The sequence below is a fragment of the Corylus avellana genome, chromosome 5, assembly GCF_965113065.1.
Source record: "Corylus avellana chromosome 5, dhCorAvel1.hap1.2, whole genome shotgun sequence".
NCBI classification, from domain to species: domain Eukaryota; kingdom Viridiplantae; phylum Streptophyta; class Magnoliopsida; order Fagales; family Betulaceae; genus Corylus; species Corylus avellana.
Window position 1 is genome coordinate 24,154,151 of NC_142494.1, and position 18,367 is coordinate 24,172,517.

General features: G+C 37.1%; 2 protein-coding genes and 1 pseudogene across 2 annotated transcripts; 1 reads left to right on the forward strand and 2 right to left on the reverse strand.

Moving 5' to 3' along the window:
* Positions 1 to 492: 492 nt before the first annotated feature.
* On the reverse strand, positions 493 to 1,070 carry LOC148585952 (small polypeptide DEVIL 3-like). Its single transcript, XM_088516924.1, has one exon. It carries the CDS (start codon positions 928 to 930, stop codon positions 787 to 789), a length of 144 nt encoding a protein of 47 aa, XP_088373050.1. The 5' UTR covers positions 931 to 1,070; the 3' UTR covers positions 493 to 786.
* A 4,598-nt stretch (positions 1,071 to 5,668) lies between these two features.
* Positions 5,669 to 7,154, forward strand: LOC132180421 (AP2/ERF and B3 domain-containing transcription repressor TEM1). The gene has a single exon (XM_059593229.2). It carries the CDS (start codon positions 5,976 to 5,978, stop codon positions 6,876 to 6,878), a length of 903 nt encoding a protein of 300 aa, XP_059449212.2. The 5' UTR covers positions 5,669 to 5,975; the 3' UTR covers positions 6,879 to 7,154.
* Positions 7,155 to 10,189: 3,035 nt separating this feature from the next.
* On the reverse strand, positions 10,190 to 11,771 carry LOC132181684 (transcription factor AS1 pseudogene; annotated as a pseudogene).
* Positions 11,772 to 18,367: the final 6,596 nt, after the last annotated feature.

The window sequence follows — 18,367 nt, forward strand, 5'->3', positions numbered from 1 at the left end:
AATAGAATTAAATGTGTCAAATCAGCTCGTACAATCACACATGTGATCCCCAATACTTTTCAAAAACGCATTTCACAGCTGTGAGTTGATAAGACCACAACAAATAGAGCCTACACAAAGGACACATTTCTCAAAACGCAGAGAACTTCGTGCTTTCTTTTTCTTCTATCTGGGAATAATTATCTACTGTACTTTTACTTAACCCTTCTCTCTATTTTAGCTGAAATTAAAAGATTCCACTTAGAGATAGAATTTAACTTTTGATAATCTTTCTCTCTCTCTCTCTCTCTCTCTCTCTCTCTCTGCAAGAGCTGTTATCTTTTATTAATTACTTTCTTTTCTCCTTGTGTACTACCATTTACCAGTACACCTGCTGTTCAGAATTCATTATGAGAATAAATATTTCCATGGTGATAATTTTTCCTGCTTTGTTATAATTAGTTCACCTGTTATTGCATGGATAAAGTAATAATTCATCAAAAAATAAAAAAAAAAATTGTTTACTGCTTTTGTTTTGGTGATGCTTTGATATATATATAATTTGTAGACAAAGGAAAAATAACATAATGGATTTACATGCAGGCTGCAGCCAATGTTGCTCTTATATATGCTACTAATTAAATAAACTACTGCAGCCATTGTCATGCACAAATTATCCCTAACATTTCTCTGTGCTATTTACATATTCCGAGAAAGAGAGAGAGAGAGAGAGAGAGAGAGAGAGAAGTTGGGTGGCTGCAGCCCTGCAGTGGATAGCTTTGCTTCAGAGAGAAGTGCTTTAACTTTTTAGTCATGCCAACAAAGAAGCATGACTACACATCTTCTGATTATGTATAATCTTCCTTTCTGTTCTCTAAGATAGCCTCCCAGCTTTCTGCATGATACCTTTCTCTTTGAGTCATCTCTAATGGCTGCGCTGCTCATCTTCATTTCTAATTCCTTTTCCTTTCTCCTTCACACACACAGAGAGAGAAAAAGATCTAGAGAGAGGGGGGTTGCAGGAGTACTCCTGATGATGTTTAGAAAAGAGGTAAGAAGGGGTTGATATAAATAGAGGCAAGGGAGGAGGGGTCCAAGGCAGCAAATAAAATGCACCCACATTTTGGATTTCCACGCCCAAAAACTCTCCCTCTTTTTTGCCACCTCATCCTCTGCACCAACATTTATGAGGGCATCAACCACTAAGATAATTGGTCGGCCATTAATGAGAGAGAGAGAGAGAGAGAGAGATATTTGGGATGCCAACTCCTCGTCACCATGTTTATAATACGAACAGTAGTACTATAGGAGTAATTCGTGAAGAAACTCGGATGTTTCCTTGTCATGTCGTTTGACTGCCTCCAATGCACAACAGCTTTATCCCCCCAATTATTCAGCAACCATTATTTTCCACCTTGGCTTCTAGCTATCAGCATCAAAATTAAACAAAACAATAAAATAAAAAAATAAAAACACAAAACTAACAATAATGAACTCTAATCCTCAGAGAAAATCTCTTCAACACACTAATCAAATACTCGATATGATTAGTGTTGACAACATTTTCGATTGTTTCTAAATTGTGACTAAATCATTGTTAAGATTGATTTTTCTTATAATTTTTACTGATTTATTTATTAAAAAAAAAGAAAGAAGAAGCTTCATATATAGGTCGATGCACCCAAGCAATATTATCCTAAACAAAATCACTATTTTAATAACATATTAACGTACATACGGTAACAAGTAATCCGTACTCCTTCATAAATTTACTATATATATATATTATATGGAAGGCTCTGAGTTCAAAAGATTGCAACAAAATCTGAAGGGCTTCTTCAGTACCCGACCGATGTTTACATGAGTGTTCATCTGCATATCCAGAAAACGCAGCATAATCCCACATGTCTTCTCTCGTGCTCCCCCCAACTCACTTGCATGGCAGCTTCCGATAACATTTTATAAGAGAAATGTGTTTCCTTTGACGTTGCAACATATTATCGTGTCTAATCTATTTTTTTGCTTCACCATTAATCAATCTAAGCATGATAATATATATAACAAAATGACGAAGTTAGTCAACTTGCTCTAATTATTGTCAAATATAGTGCGGTCTAGGGAAGTCTTGCCTATGCAAAGTTAACGACAAAAAACTACAAACTTCAAGACATAATATAATGTCAATATATAAAATAGGTAAACCTATGTTTATATGGACCACAAGTGTATCCGGGTTAGGTGGTGCTTAAATGGTATTATTTGACTTAAACATGAACAATCATAATACTAAGTTAAAAAGAAAAGGCCCTCATTCCCAGAATTCATCTCCTTTTATCTTGGCACTAGCAAAAGAAAATATTAGCAACCAATTTTTTTTTTTTTTAAAAAAAAAAAATTATTGCCTAAAACAACCCCATAAAAAAACCTTCTAACGAAATTTTAAGGAATCTGAATCCATGCCTAAAAATGAGTCACCACTATCTAAGAGCCTGTTTGGGATTGCGTTTGAAAAATACAACTTTAAGTCAAAAAGAGTTTTTGGGTAAAAGCTTCATTTTTATACTTTTGCCAAAAGTGCGTTTTGGCAATTTTTAAGCTTTTTGGACCCTTAAAAGGGCTTTTAATTTTTTTTACCAAACGAGTACTTTTTTTTTCAAACAAACTTTTTGAGTGTTAAAAGTACTTTTAGGCCTCTCAAACGCAATCCCAAACAGACCCTAAGTCAAAAATCAATTAAAAATCAGAAAAATGATAAAAATATCAAAGGCTTATTATTGGATGGGGGTGGGCTTGGCCCATCCTTGTTGGAAATATATGATTTTAAAAGCCTCATTTAGGCAGGACCCAGGACCCACTACTAGGGGGACAATGGCGGAATAATTAACTAATTCCCAAATGACTCCATTGCCAAAACTCAAAATGGGGCCAGGATTTTGTCTCTAACCCTCATCAAGGTGTTCCTTGTTTAGTTTTTCTTTCTCCCAATATAACAAAAAGACATTGCTGTACAGCACAAAGAAGATATGTACGCACGTGATGATCTCGTGAAGGACATGGTCACTGCCTTTTATATACAAGGCAAGCTAGATTTTTGCTTGGTGTTCTTCATTAGGGGAGCCTCATGTCTACACCATGTTTCATCGATTTTTCTCATATATATATATATATAAATATCTTCCTTCTTCATTAAAATAAAATAAAATTTCTTGGATGAACCAGTTGATCGTATCTTTGTCTTGGTGGATTCAAAGATTATGCAAATTTCTTGGACAACTCCAAGTTGCTAGGTACATTGAATTAAGTTGGGTTGATTAAATTATTTAAGCAATCTCTAGCTTAAATCCCAAAACTTGGCATGCTATATGTATTTGTGAGAGATGATCAGATAACATCTCGGCTGAGTTGGCATGTTCCATTCACTATTAGTATTATTTTTTCATTTTTAATCAAGGGCGAATAGAGTATGCCAGCTCAGTGGAGATGTACGCTAAATGAACACCACGAAACATTTCTAAAAAAAAAAAATTGGATAGTAGGCTATTAAATTGAGTCGAAACCCTAGTAATATTGGGAAAACTTCTCCGGCTTTTACTAACGTTAGTGTTATTTAATAATGATGTCAAGTGATGTTGGTTATTGACTTATTGCCTATCATTATTATTTTTATTCCTACACAGAAAATTTATTGCGTCTATTTCAAGTGAAATGGAATAAATCAATTTTATAGTCTATATTAAATTTTGCAGATCTAATAGTGTATATATACACTGACATGGCATCATGTGCACCATTAAATATATCAAAACAAAATATTAACGATAAAATAGATCCTCTCTATTTCACTCTTAAACACAAAAGGCTCAATGGGTACTGATAAAGTGTAGAAAAATTGATATTTCTTACGTTAGAATCTCAAATTGCCCTTTGTAATGCAAGCTGTAAAAGAGTATTTAAGATTAATTGTCATTGGGAAGATCCTTCAGGTCCAAATGGGCAAGGGACATTTTTTTTGAGTGCAACATCTCACACTGGATTCGATGAGCCTATAATGGCTAAAGACAATTTTGTGGGCCATCATAAATTGGGCGTTTGGAAGACTTCCAGATCCATTGGGCTACATAGAATAAAAGGACGGAGATAAGATGATGCTAACACTTCCATATTGAGCCTAGCTACTACTCATGAAACCAACCCTTAGAAGGCCCTTTAGGCCTTTCAATTGGGATGGGCCTACTCGGTAAGAAGTAAGGCCATAGCCAATAACCCACCTAACCAAGTCCCAGCCCATTGACCATTTGCAGGCTCATGGTAGGGGCAACACAGAGGATCTCTACTCCTGCCAAGTCATTATAACTATCTACTAGAAAAAGAAAAACAAAAAAACAAAAAAACTAACCACTACCCAAAAAGAGAATATTTGTCCCTCCCTCATGATCTTCAAGTCCCACGGCCAACTTCAGCCTCCTTGTGGCCTTCCTCCGCCCCTCCATTGTTCGAGTCTTTTGTATTTCCTTTAATCTTTTTATTATTTTCTCATAGTTTGTTCTGGATTTTGTGTCTTCTTTTTGTTGCTTTTGTTTCTTGTTATTCTTTTTTTTTTGTGTATTCGAGTCCCTGCCACCGTTGGTTCTTGTTTGTTCTTTGGGGTTTGGAGAAGTTTGTGGAACTTTTCCAGTTCCATGCTCCTCTCTAGCCCTTTTAGTTGTGTCATCTTTAACACTCCATATATAACCGCCTGTTTTGGTAACCCATTTTCTTGGTCCCCGCATGCTGCAGCTAAGGCGTACCCAACCAAAGGGTGCCACGTGTTTGGACAAAAGACCAGTAAGGGATTCACGATGTTGATTATACTTTCTTTCAAGCGAAATGTTTAGCTTCATTAAAAGTCCATCTTTTGGCCATTTTAATTTTAGGTGGCATGACCCATTTTCCAGAAATCTATTAATTTATTGTTTAAAATCTATTAATTTTAAAATGGATCATGCCACCTAAGATTAAAATAATCAAAAAATAAACTTTTTAATGAAGCCAAACATTTCTCTTCTTTCAATTATTTTCAAAACAATTCCACTTACTTAAGGCATCTCCGCTTGGATAGTCGACAAGTCTTTCTGCTCAACTTCTATTTGTTTTACAGACACTCTCAACTAACCGTTTCTTATGTGATCAACTGTACTAACAATTCATAAATTATGAATCTGAATCTGAATCTGAATCTGAATCTGAATCGAAGTCCAAAATGGACGGTGTAGGAGGTTAGTGATGCTTATATACTTTAAATATAGTGCAGGGTACCCTGCATATATGTGTCGCATACACACGTTGAATCACATATAGTTATCATTGGTGTAGAAATAGAATAGTGCATGAACAGACAGACCAATCAAAACTGATTGGACCAATTGGGATAACCTGCCAAATGTTGGTTGTGGATTATGTAATGGTGATTCTTGAAAGATACCAACTTTGAACCTAGATAATAAGACAAGCCCATCTGGAGGACACCCAATTAGACTCTGCCACCTACGACCTTGGGAATCTCAACCAACCCCATCCATGTAAGAGACCCCTCTCTCACAGTCTCACTCTCAAAAAGCATTAACTGCAACAGATAAGTAATCCCATAGTGTTGAGGAATTTGCTCATAAAAAAAAAAAAAGAAAAAAAAAAAAGCTGATCACTTATTCCTCTTGGACGTGTGAAAAAAAGGGTTTTTAGTCAGGTTTTCAGGGGGGATGAACTTGAACTTGTAAAGAACAAGTTCTGCCTACACTCATGTGAATCCTATCAACTTGCTCAATGGGTCCAACTTTTCATGCAAATCCCACAACTCACTCATACACTATAAAGGAATGCATAAACCACCAACCATTTGATCATTTCATAAACATGAGCTCTCTCCTTCCCACCATCATCTAAGTTAACTGCAAATATTCCTGAAAATCATCTTCCATTAACCCAACTCGATCCCTCCTTCAACAAATCTGTGGTTAAAAATGTCAGGCGAGGGAACAAGCGGTTCCATGCTTATGTTCGTCTCATCGGAAATCGGCATCGAGGCTGCAGAGTCGAAACGGCTGCCGTCTTCAAAATACAAGGGAGTGGTCCCCCAGCCAAACGGCAGGTGGGGAGCGCAGATATACGACAAGCACCAGCGCGTGTGGCTTGGAACATTCGACGAGGAAGAGCAAGCTGCGAAGGCGTACGACATTGCAGCACAGAGGTTCCGCGGCCACGACGCCATCACGAATTTCAAGCTTTCTCTGGAGGCCTCCGCCGGCGACGACGACGTGACGGAATCATATTTCCTGAGCTCTCACTCCAAGGATGAGATCGTCGACATGCTCCGTAAACACTCTTACGCGTACGAGCTCGAGCAAACCAAGTACAGCATTTGTGGATTCCACGGCGGCGCCGGCGCCGCCGCAGGGAAAAGAGTCAGAGGTGGTGATGATCAAGCCTTAGCCAGGAGGGAGTACCTTTTCGAGAAGGTGGTGACGCCGAGCGACGTGGGGAAGCTTAACCGCATGGTTATACCAAAACAGCAGGCGGAGAGGTATTTTCCGTTGCCTGCTGAAAACGCAACCAAGGGTGTCGTTTTGAATTTTGAAGATGATATGGGGAAGGTGTGGAGGTTTAGATATTGCTATTGGAGCAGTAGCCAGAGCTACGTTTTGACCAAAGGGTGGACCAGATTTGTGAGGGAGAAGAGCCTGAAAGCTGGGGATAGGGTTAGCTTTCATCGATCTGATAACAAGTTGTTCATAGATTGGAGGCAGCCAAATGGATCGGGTTTTGTGGGTGTGCCGGATCATAAGGTTAACCCTTCAAAATCTGTGGAAGCTGTGAGACTTGTTAGGTTATTTGGTGTCAATATTTTACAAGCACCTATAAGCTAGTGATGTATTATGGATAATATAATAGCCAATAGGAGGACTATTGCTAAGTTTACAAAGTATTTAAAAAAAAAAAAAACACTTTTATAAAGTTACGTAGCACAACATGACCGAGAAGAATATGAATTCAAATTTTGGGAATTCGGTCGTGTTGTCTGACATCACTTTGTGAAAGTTTTTTTAAAAAAATATATATATATATATTTTGTAAGCCTAGCATTTCTCTAATGGTAGCGGAATGGGTTTGTTGTAAAAGACCTTAATTTAGTGAACTACAAATATTTTACTGAGTAATACTATTTAGTAGACTCTGATATAACTAAGTTGATAACTTGATATGGCAATAAAATTCAACAATTTTCTGTGTATGTTTTTAAATGTGCTGATTAAATGATTGATTTTTACTGACACATCAAATCGCTCTACCAAATAAGACGTGTTATTTTTTGATCTCCTTTTCAAATCGATCATTGGATTTCAAAAGGAAATGAAAAAATAAAATAAAATTACTCATGTTTCACTTTTGAATAATGTTAAATACTCTGCTCTCACCCAATAGGATAATGTGATAGTACTCATTAGTCATGGTATCAACCTTTATTTAGAAAGGAAAAAATTCAAACGTTGATGAACATTGCCACGTCACTCCCTTAAGGTGGAAGTGGGATAAGAGTTGTGTTTTTATAACGAGTAACTCAACTTTCATTACCTTCCCATACAATTGAACTGATGTCGTAGAGTTCATAATTCATTTTATATATATATATATATATATATATATATATATATATAGTACTCTTCAACTCTGCAAGGAGTTGCCCAATATCCACAGCTCATCGATAGCCTTTCAATCAAACTCGTTGGGCCTTCTTTTTTGGGTAACTATGTGGCCCATTTTCATCAACACTGTGATCTGGAAACCATAACTCAAAAATAGGTCAAGTTTCTCATTTCACTCAATATGTTGAGGGGATCCTGATCCCTTTAAAAGACCCAAATATGGAGTAGAGAGCCTAGATGTTTGCAAAGAATTGCTGCAACAATTTTGAAGTCTTCTCGAATGGCTACATCAAAGATTCGTTTATAGAAAAGTTTGTAGGAAGGGGGCACCATTTGGCAAATGATGGACAGGGCTTTGCACTTGAAATACAGGCTGATCAATGATCTTTATAGAGTAGACCATGTTGGGTTGGACGGTGATGGATACCCACAAAGACAGTACTGCTATTATTGATAGAGAAAAACTGATCCATTAACTGTTTGATGAAATAACTCAATGACTCCCTAGCTACTCCGATTTACTTGAATTTTCTTTTCAAGATTATTTGGTCCGCCTCTGCCCGTGCCTGTCTATCTTGTGAACCACCTTCTGCTAAGTTGTTTTTGTGTCAAAGGGCCGCCAAAACTGAACCTTGGTGGGAAGTTAACTACATGCATGTAAGAGAGATCTAGGGCCGGTGCTGTTTTCCATGTTGTTTGTAACCGCGTGTTTTTCATGAAATGTTTGGGCTCGATTTTCTGTTTTTTCTTAAGGAACTCCTACTGATTGTTAGTAATAACCAAAGGATTTGTAGATTTGATGAGTCTTAGAATGTGGATTTTGGTGCTATAAATTAAACTTGGATGTTTTCCATTCGACTTCTCATTGTCTAGTGTTGAAATCTTGTGTGATTTAAAGTGATGGAGTGTAGTTGGATTTTGTGTGTATAAGTTAACATGCAAAGCGTCCCTTGGAGTTTTAGTCAAGATTGAAATAAAATAAGGGATTAACAACTTTAAGCTTTCTCATGTTTGGTTACTTTTGCAATCATGCTTGCAATGTCGCACCTTATGTTTTAAAATTTTGCAATATCACTCTTTTTGTTATGGTTTAGGGTTAAATCAGATAGTATAAAAGAAAAATACCCAAGATTGACCTTTTCTGTTATTATTAAAAACGAAATATTTTAGGAATTTTGATTCCTTTGTAGAATTTAACGAAGAATTCTAACGAATTAGTCACATTCCAAAATTTTGGAACAAGAGAATTAGACTTTGCAAATTTTTAAACTTTAAGGTATGATTGCTAGCACCTAAACATGAGGAGTAAGTGAAACTGTGAAAGTTTCCAAAAAAAAATTAAATATAATGAGAGCACTCATAGCAGCCTCGATCTTCAAATTCACTTTTTGGTTAAATTGGTGAGCCAATTTAATCAAAATAACTTAAATGTACACTTTTCAGCCTCACTACTTTAACAAAAAAAATTTGGTGAGATAAACAGTACTCACTAAACTTAAAATTTACTATTCACTCACCTATTCATTAAACAAATATATATTTTTTTCTCTCTTTTTGCTTTTCATTTCTCTCTCCTTTTTTCTTTTTCTTTTTCTTTCCCTTTTCTCTACAACCTCTCTCCCTCTTCAATGAAATCAATGTATATATTATGCCATATAATTATATTACTGCTGAATGATAGTAAAGATGAAAAATCCTTTTTTTTTTTTAAAAAAAAAAAAAAACTTTCTAGAATTGATATGGGGGTGGAAATTAATAAGCCAACGTGTAACAATAAAAAATCAACCATGAAAAACATTATCTTCTTCCAATAGAAATTAAAACTAAGAAAATGAAAGAAATATTACAAATTTTTAAAAATATTATTGTTAAAATAAGACAAATATTCTTAAAATAGAACATTAAAAAAATACAAATATTCAAAAATATAAAAGTTAGAAAAAGAATATACAAATCATTAAAAATAATATTTAAAATAAAATAGTAAAAGTGAATTAGAAAAGTAGTGAAACTGTTATGAGTGCTCTAAAAATATGAGTTGTTAAAATAATCAAAACTGTATTTTTAATTATTTTAATGAGTAAAATTTGACAAGGCCGCTAAAAATCCTCGGACATACTTCTAATGATAAATGCAAACCTAACAAATAAATTGACATATAATAAGATAAACAAATAAGACAAAATATCCAACGATGGTAGATTAATTTCTCTTTTGAGTGACAAAGCGAGTGCACTTAAAAGCGTCCTAATTGGCCGTCTGGAACTTTGACAACCACTCGTCCTAATTGCCCCCAAGACCCAAAAAGTAGTATGAATGGTCTTTGTCACAAAGGACGTAGCACAAACAGAGCGCCATAGCATAGCATCTGTAGCATCTTACACACCCTTCACCCTTCATCCCTGCATGATGCATCACAACCAAACATGATAGTACTTCTTCACTCACATGGCCCCTCCTGGCTCCTCCCACCATCAACCTGCCTGCAACATTCATCAACATACAACCAAAGATAAATGCAGATAACAAGAAGATGCCACTCATTTCTACTTGCCTTTCATATTCGCTATCAAAATTCAAAAAAATGTAGAAACATAAAAGCAGAAGCTGTAGACTCTTCTAGTCTTCTTCCTCAGCATATCAGAAATATGAAGGGAAACAAACTATTTCAATTACCACTAACCAGAAAAGTGATACAAAATGCACTACAAGAACCAAAAATAAAAAATAAGGAAAAACAGGAGGAGTGAATGGGTAATTTGATTAATGCATTCCCTTGGGAATCTGCTCAACAAGCTTAGCGAGCATCATATGCTTGCTGCACCATGCCTCCACCAGCTTGGCCTCTTTGCTCTCGGCATCTCTCTGCAACGCATTGAGCTCTTCTCTGTACTCGCTCTCAATCCTGCTCACAAAAGACATCTCCTCCTCTCTCAAGGACATTATCTTTGCCTCAATCTCCTCCATTTTCTCTCTTCTCTTTCTTGCTTTCTCCGACTCCAGCTGCTGCTCCAGCCTGCTCAGCCGCCACGTGGCCTCCTTCTTGTGCAGCACCCAGCTCTGCCTCCCCTCCTCCAGCTCCTTGTAGTACTGGATCAGCGTACCAGTTTGCTGGCCCGGAAGCATGCGGGTCAGATTCACGTCCGGGTCTGGAATCGGGTCGGACGGAGAGAGCGAGAGGCTGACGGAAGGCGACGACGTAGTGGAGGACGACGTCGTGCACGAAGGATTCAGGTTCATCCAGGAGGGGAGCACGGACGACGTCGTCGAAGATGAAGAGTTTGCGGACCGGAGAGACAGAACCGGATCAGGGTCGGGCACCGGACCCATATGAGTATTCGTATTCAGGGGCTGGAACGTGTAGTAGAGCTTCGGCTGAAGCACGTACTTCTCTGCGAATGTCTCCAAGATGTGGTCGTACGGACCCTGAGCAACTCTCTCCGGAGAACCCACCACCGCTGACGCCGGAATATTCCCGTCGGTACAGTCGGAATATTCCCCCGCGCCCGCGGCGCTGCTGCTGCTGTTGCTGTCCTTCTTCTGTTTTTGTTGCTGTTTGAGCTGCTTTTCCTTGAAGACCTCCCACCACTTGCCGAGGCGCTTGGGGGTGCGGCCTGGGACCTCGGCGGCGATCTTCTTCCACTTGTTGCCGTACTTGGCCTGGAGGGAGACGACGAGGGACTGTTCCTCCGGGGAGAGGGAGCCCTTTTTGAGGCCGGGCTTCAGGTAGTTCTTCCAGCGCTCGAGGCAGGATTTGGGGTCGCGCTGGAGGGGCTGCCCCATGCGCTGGGGGAGGAGGTTCCACTCTTTGGGGCCATATTGCTTCACGTAGGCTCGGAGGAGTGCGTCTTCCTCTGGCTGCCACCGCTGACGCTCCTTCATTTCAACATCATCGTTTCTGCTTTTGAGATGGTCAGGATCATTGGCGATCCATCTCTCTCACTCACTCACTCACTCTCGCTTTCTCTTTGTCTACGCCATAGTTGATTGGGATGTGTATATATAAATAGGTAAAGGTCGTATCTTTTTCTCTGTTTCTGTCCGAGAGAGCGATTAGAATTTAAGAATGGAAATGCGAAGCGACGGGGTTTAAAGAGTTGGAAAAGGCTAGGATGAGGGTGGCCTCATCTCCCCACTCATAGGCTCTCCTTTTTTCTATATATACAAATGCGGCTTGCGTTCTATTTGTTGTAGATAGGTGTCTAACTCACATAAATATACGCCTATACGGTAACGAAAAGCGGTAGACTTTCAAAATATTTTACAAAAATGAACAGGCAATCACGGAGGCAAAGTGATTAAGTTCTAGTGTTCTACAATTTTTTGGTTCTGCATAACTACAATTTAAAGCCCTACTGCGGTGGTCGGCCACCTTAAATGAGTGGTTGACCATCTCAAAATCGTTTAGAATCATTCAATACATGTTGGGGGCAGATTCATTATCCAAAACAAGTTTTTAGAGCTAATTCTACAACCACCAAACATGGCCGATTTAACAAATTTCAAGCCTCTACAATTCCTAACAAGAATTGTAGAAAATCTTAATATCATTAAAGGCAAAAACAAGTGTTCCTCAATCCAAGCTATGTTTGTTGGCGATATAACCATATCCAACATGAACCTAAACCTAAGTTTCATTTTAAAACCCATCAAATAATTTATGCTATTCATATATTTTAGTCTGTATGTATGAATGATTATTCAATAGGGTAACTTTCTTTTTTTGCGAAAAATGAACAGTAAAAACAATCGTGATTCGTGATGGTTGCTGCCCGTTCAGTCTTCAATGTGTCAAATTTCATGGTAAAAAAAGGGAGAACGTCTCGTGGTAAAGCAACGAGGGAGACGACGTCATAACCGTGCAAAGGGTTGCTACTGTTGTGGAGAAACACGTGTTAAAGTATAGAGGAATTAAGCAAGGGGGGTATGGGCAGTGGAGGGCATTGGGAAAGGTGAGGATGTGCAGTGGCGTATTGTGATTGGTGCGTGATAGTACGCAGTTTTGGTGAGCGTAGGGATACGGTTCTACTTTTGTTTGGATGTGCGAGAGTGAGTTAGAGAGAGAGAGAGACTGAGAGGGGTCGGGGGTAAAGGGAGCAGAGTGAGACAGAGGGCAGAAGGGGTGGACAAGACTGGACAGGACTGTGAGAGCCCCTGTTGTTTCTTACGTGTATACCTAGATAAGGAAGATGCCGAGTGGTTTTTCCAGTAAAGCAATTTTGATGCTCAAAATAGGAAAATTATGTGCCTTTTTTTCTATTCCGAAAAGTATTTGCCTCAGTTGGTTGGTTGAGCGTGGAATTAAAGCACCCCACAATTTCTAGGTTTAAAATATGGTCACCCCATGCCCTATCATTTTTGAGGTGGGGGCACTACCCTAGAGGGGTCCGTTTCCTTTTTATTGTAGGGGCATAATTATCTAAAGAACAAAATGCAAAGAGGGGATCCCAGTCCATTATACTTAAAGAGTAAGTAGGTGTGTTTACCAAATGACTAAAAAAAAAAATTAATTATTTCTCTAAAAATTAATCATAATAATTTTATTTTTTATATTACATCTATCATTTTTTATTATTATTTAAATAAAAGAATTATTATAAAATAATTTTTTTTTACTTTTTCATATAAAATATTTTTATTATTATTATTATTTTACATCAATCAAATCTGCTATAATTTAAGTTCACTTTATTTTTCTAGTTCTTTGCCAAACATACCCCATAATGGTCTCCTACACAATAAACCACAAGTTAAAACTATTCGACCACACCGAAAAAGAAAAGCATTGTCACCGCTCATTTTAAACCAAGATACTCAAAAGAATACTCAAATTCTCACAAATTTTTACATTTTTAATGTTTGGATTTTCCTTTACCCTTCCCTATAATTATTGTACTAATTTCCCAATAAATAAGTTGTAAGATTTGCTCCTCATAATTCACCCTATTGCATTAATAGTATTCTGTACTACCACATGTGATACACGTACAATTGCCACAAAGGCCAATTTACACATTGTTTTGTAAATTTTTCCCTTCCACACCTTCTCTCACCATCTCATCCAAAACTCTCTTACTCCAACCACACGCGAATGGAGTTAGACTAGAACTCGCATTCTCGTCCTTCACCTTGCACATAATAACGTAGATATGCATTAGTCTAGGTACATATTATAGCTAGCTTGATATCTTATCCTATGCTTTAGGATTCAGATTAAGAGACAGTACTGTGATTTCTCTCAAAATAAATGGGAAATAGATGTGAAATGTTTCTCAAAAGATAATAAGAGTAGAAAGTTTTGTCTTTTTTTATGAAAGAAAAAAAAAAAAAACAAGAAAGTATCCTGCGGGTTATGGAATGATGAGGGACTGCCATGCATTGACGCTGTATTTTGTATGCATGTGAGTTTAAAGGCAAACCCTCCCAACGCGTTTATCGGATCTGTTGGTGGCCGCTTCTCTTGTGGCCTTTGTCTTTAGCTACCTATGCTCCTCTCTCTTAAATTGTAATGCGTGCCAATAGACTTAGATTTAGCCTGCCATGGATACACCTCCCCTTCCCCCCCTTCCCTTCAGTAAATAGTAGATCGTGATTGTGAAATCTAGTGTCCTTTTAGGCTTTTACTCTAATTTCATTTACTTCTTCCCCTTCCCCTTTCAAAGATTTAAGAACCCCATCAAGTACTTTTTAATGGTTTTTTTTTTTTTTAATAGGAAGGCGAGAGGACAAAAATACATCTTCACTATAAGTAGTCGGATATTATTCAATTTAAATAAAGTTAAAAAGATCCTAATTCCTTTTTTTAAAGTTGATTTTTTTTTTTTTTTTTATATGTCCACACAAAAAGGAAAGAGATAATCGAATTAGTGACTTCTGCTTCTTGAAACATAATCACAAGCCGATTGAATCAATGGTGAATATAGAAATTCGTATTAAAAGGGGCGATAAAAGGTAAAATTCATATTAGGAGGGATGGAAGAAAGAGGAGTATAAGATAGGATAAAAATATTTTTAAAAAAATTGGGAGGGAGTGCAACCCGCCGCCGCCCCCATTTGCATCCGCCACGGGTTGAGCTACCTTGGAGACTTTTTTAGAGTCGATTGTCTAATGTGGGAAGAGTCTAATAATTAAATATATTTATTATGACAATACAAAATTTGTATTTGGTCCCTACTCCCTTCTCTTTCCCTTTCACCAATTTATCAGATGCTTTGGCCGATGGAATACAACGTGTTTTGGATTGCGTTTTTTATCTTTTGTTTAAGAAAGCATTCTCATATATATATATATATATATATATATATATATAAAAGTTGTTTGTTCAAATTTTATTTTAAAAACAAAAATAAAAAGTGTGAAGGAAAAAGCCATAACAAATAATGCCAATATCTCATAAACCTCTCTCAACTAAAACATGGCAGGCAGGGATGGAGTTAGAATTTGGTATGAGTAGGGCCAAGGGTCAAAAATTTTAGTGAATAGAAGCTAAGAGGCATAAAAATTCCCTTAATTTTTTTTTTTTTTTTCGTTGTGTTGGAGGGGCCATGGGCCATGCACCCGCCACCCCAGTTCCGTCCATGATGACAGGTCTACCCTTCATAATGCATGGACCTTTGTTTTTATTGTGATTGTTGAGTTTCACATTGAGAAAATATTAAAAATGTTGGGTTTTGAATTGCCAAATTCATTGACAAAATACATTCATCTGCAATCCCGTCAGCAATGCATACACGAGGTGTTGTGTCAAGAGAAGACCTAGAAGATCGATATGATATGGTTAAATTTAATCAAATCGGAATTCTTTAATTAGAGTTAAAATAGGATTTGTTTAAATTTCGTATCCTGCACATGTATTAGTATTCGGACCATAACTTTTGGCTCGAGAATCGGATTGAACTGAAATCAGCGGCATTGGAAAGCTAACACAAAATTATACAAATCTTTGTGAAATACGATTTTCAAAATTCGAAAGTTAGCTATGCCAAAATCGCCTCGCAAGATAAGGAAGAAAATTTGGATGAATCCTATTCCAACTAGAACTAGTTTTTCTTTTCATTTCAACTAGTACTAGGTTTTCTTGTAGTCTATATATAGAGAGCTGTTATGCACGAAATTGTAAGGAATTCCACATAAGAATTCCATGTGCTAAGAGAGCGTTTAAGATATTGAGCGTTAGGGTTAATCTCTCTTAGAGTTAAAGGTTGTGTCTTCATCACAGATCATATACAACCGAAGTCTACCGGAATTCCGGTAAAGGAGATCAAGTAGAAGGATTGTGCCAGATGTTCTGGAAAGGGCTACTGCGGTAGAAGTCAAGTGGGTCGCTTGACTTATATAGGAAGTGTCAATTGCAAAGGTTTTGTAAGTGTGAACTTCTTGTAATCCTTATTCTTTTATAGTTGATTGATTTCCTGGGTTTGGCTGCCCCGGAGAGGTTTTACATTTTAGAGAGTTCTCTAAATGGTTTCCTCTTCGTAACCAAAATATTTGTGTCTCTGTGATCTATTGTTCTACATATTTTGGTTGTATGATTGTTTAATTTTTAATTCCGCGTATTATTTGCATACACCTATTCAACCCCCTTATTGGTGTCATTTGGAGTCGTATTTAGAATTTTCAATTGGTATCAGAGCAGGTTCACTTTGTTTGGATTAAATTCCTGAGTGAGATCCTTGACTCCTTTGCTATGAATACTCCTCAGTCCCTTAGCATGGATTCTGATGAGAAGATTGACCTTCAGATGGCCTATAACAAGCTCTTTAATAAATTTGTTAAATTGACTCATCATCATCAAATTTCCCTTAAAAAGCTTAATGATGTTGAGCATGAGAAAGAGTCTTTGGTTATTAAATTGTCTAAATCACATGCCTTAATGGACTCTTTGAAATCTGAAAATACTATGCTTATTGATAAATTGGGTGCCTCTACTTCACATGCTTCTAATTCTGAAAGAAAAACTTTGTTTGTTAAGCATGTGAAAGTTGAAGAAGTCAAAGCCAATATAGCTTGCTTGGATAAGGGCAAAACTTCTTGTATGAATACTTGTGTGAAGCCTGAATTCAAGGCTCTTTCAAGGAAACAAACTCATGCAAAGTTTGTTCCTACATGCCACCATTGTGGGATTATTGGTCATATTAGACCAAATTGTTCTAAGTTGAAATCCCAAAGACCTTGGAATAAAAAGGCTGCTCCTAAGAAAGAAAAAGGTGGTGTAGAGTCATGTTTGTCTAGATCTAAGTATATGTATATCCCTCCTCATATGAGACAAGCTTCTCCGAAATTTGTCCCTACCTGCCATCATTGTGGCAAAGTTGGTCATATTCGACCTAACTGTTTTATGTTGAGACCTCGTGGGCATAAAAGTGAGAATTCATATTCTAGGAAAGGTTTTGAGGGGCTATGCATAATGATGAAGGGAGTGTTATCTAGGTTAGATGAGTTTGACAAGAGTCACAAATCTGTACCTAGGGTTAAGAAGGTTTGGGTTAGGAAGGTCAATACCATTCACCCTTTGAGGGGGAGTGGTGGTGAACTCACCTAGAGTAAGGTGGTCCATAACATGCCTAGGATTGGTTGTCTTGCATATTTCTTCATATCCTAGAGCATGTAGCATTCATTGCATTGCATTGCATTTTTTTTTTAATTTCAGTTTTGCATATATATGCATTGCATTAATTTTGTGCATTTTATTTTAAAAAATTCAAAAAGACAAAAATATATTTTTTAGGTTGTCTCCTTATTTTTGTCATATGCACCTTGATAGTCCATAAATTTCTCATGTATACTTCATGGATCCAATTCCTTATATCTCAAAATGTGCTTACTATACATGGGATGAATATTTATTAATGGACTGATTTTTTTTGGCCTAAGCTTATGCTTCTATGGTACATTTTACCTATGCTTGAACTCTTGTGCACATTTAAGCTTAAATTGAGTATGAATTTGGCCTTAAGGGTGAGTTATGTTAGGCAACCATATGAGAAAGATTGACTAGTTGTGTCTATCAAATTGACCAAATGCTCGTTGAACCTAGGACCTAAAAATTCCAGCATTCCTCTAATTTGGTTTAAGCACTAAATGATTAAAGACACATTCTCAAAGAGAAAAATAGTGAAACAAGAAAACAAATGAACATATTCCAAAAGGAATCTATTTCACTATGTCTTATTTGTGCTCAACTTGTCCCTATAGAAATAGTCGTGACCATATTCATTGTGGAAAGAGACGGTCACTACCGGACAATGTTTGAGTATGTGCTATTACTACATGGGAAGTGTATTGGATGAGGGTGACACGGCCCTAGCAAGGTTTGACTTTTGTTTAGATATACATGTCAATCTTTCCATGAGGTAATTTACGTTTTTGCTTGCTGGCCTATCCCCTCACCTTGTAAGTTCTTAAACTTACTTGATGGTTAGCTTTCACACACAACACACAAGCATGGGTCGAGTGGAACATGTTGCTTTGCTTGTGTTGAAGAAACTTTTGTTTCATATTTTTTTATTCTCATGTATATTTTGGACATTTTGAGATATTACCGGATAATCATTGCTTAATACATGAGTCTTTTATGTTTTATCATGTGAGTGTATTTGACATAACGAGTCTTATATTGAGGGGGAGAAAAAAAAAAATTCTGACTTTTTTTCTTCATTTTTTTTATGTCATTCACTGAGGGGGAGAATTTTTTTATCAGCTCTTGCATTTC